The following is a 1,112-nucleotide window of genomic DNA, read 5'->3' on the forward strand; positions in this document are numbered from 1 at the left end:
GTATATAAATCTATACACATTTTTTTTTTTTTAGTTGCAGTATATATATATATATATATAATGTATGTATTGTATATAATGTATGGCACAAATATATATATGTATATGTATATATACATGACAATACAATTACACCTCTGAATGAGATGGTTGGGATATTACCAGAGCTGTAGGCCATACCCATAGAAGCAAAATGTCAAAGGAACCATACCCACACATGTGACCCTCAGCCTACTTCTCAGTTGTATGCAATCAGGAATCACATTTAACTACTGTATTTAGCCCATGCAACTACACCAGCTTTGAATAACCTAATTCACTGTTCATGGAGTACACAATGCACAATGTTATCTAGTTTTAGGGAGTGTGGAGCTCGCCCGCACTTAGGCACCAAGTTGCTTGCTGCTTGCTATTGCTTGCATTGAAGCACACAACTATATGTGGAACATCAGTCAAGACAAGCTATCATTTGCCTCGACCAACATGGAGCACGAATAGTAGTACTGGCGCATGGTAAAAACTGACCTTTGATTATGAATATCTCACAAAGATATGGTTCCAGTGACTGTTTTGCTTATACAGGGAAATCTACTCCTTCGGCAAGCTTTGCAGCTCTGAAAATGTCTCAACTTCTTCATTCTGAGCTGCATTTACTCTAGTAAATATAAAATCTTTCTGTTCAACTGTGTTATAACAGATAATTAATTGCAAATTTCAGGTATTCTGTTGCTTTTTCTTTCAGTTTATAGTGAAATGTAAATTGTAGCTTCATATTTACTTTTATCTGTAACAACTGTTCATTAATCTGAATTTAAGTATGATTTATATCTCATATTATCTCGAAAGAGTTAAAATATTTACATTAAACAAATTACTGATGCATAAATGAAAGGAAATTCTAAAGACATAAGTAAGATCATCTCACCCGCTTCGTATCTCATTTCTGTTTCCTGTAAAATGGACAAGTCTTTTTGGTGAAACGATGTCATTTGCTTATCTTATTATTACATTTAGAAACTTTATGTTTAAACATTTCAATGCACTTGACTATTGACTGCCATATTTGTTTTGAGAACGTTGTTCCGGTCACGTGACTACTGGGTTTCTTCCGC

At 34.1% G+C, this 1,112-nt stretch overlaps 1 protein-coding gene across 1 annotated transcript in view; it reads right to left on the minus strand.

Moving 5' to 3' along the window:
• LOC111625246 (protein BANP-like) overlaps window positions 1–1,112 on the minus strand; it is a 12,373-nt gene extending 11,261 nt beyond the window's left edge. The window contains exon 1 of the mRNA XM_023368343.1: window positions 926–1,112. Coding sequence (XP_023224111.1) covers window positions 926–989 — 64 coding nt within the window. The 5' untranslated portion in view covers window positions 990–1,112. The remainder of the gene's footprint in view (window positions 1–925) is intronic.

This window comes from Centruroides sculpturatus, unplaced genomic scaffold (assembly GCF_000671375.1).
Source record: "Centruroides sculpturatus isolate CEXI.00-Female unplaced genomic scaffold, Cexi_2.0 scaffold317, whole genome shotgun sequence".
NCBI lineage: Eukaryota > Metazoa > Arthropoda > Arachnida > Scorpiones > Buthidae > Centruroides > Centruroides sculpturatus.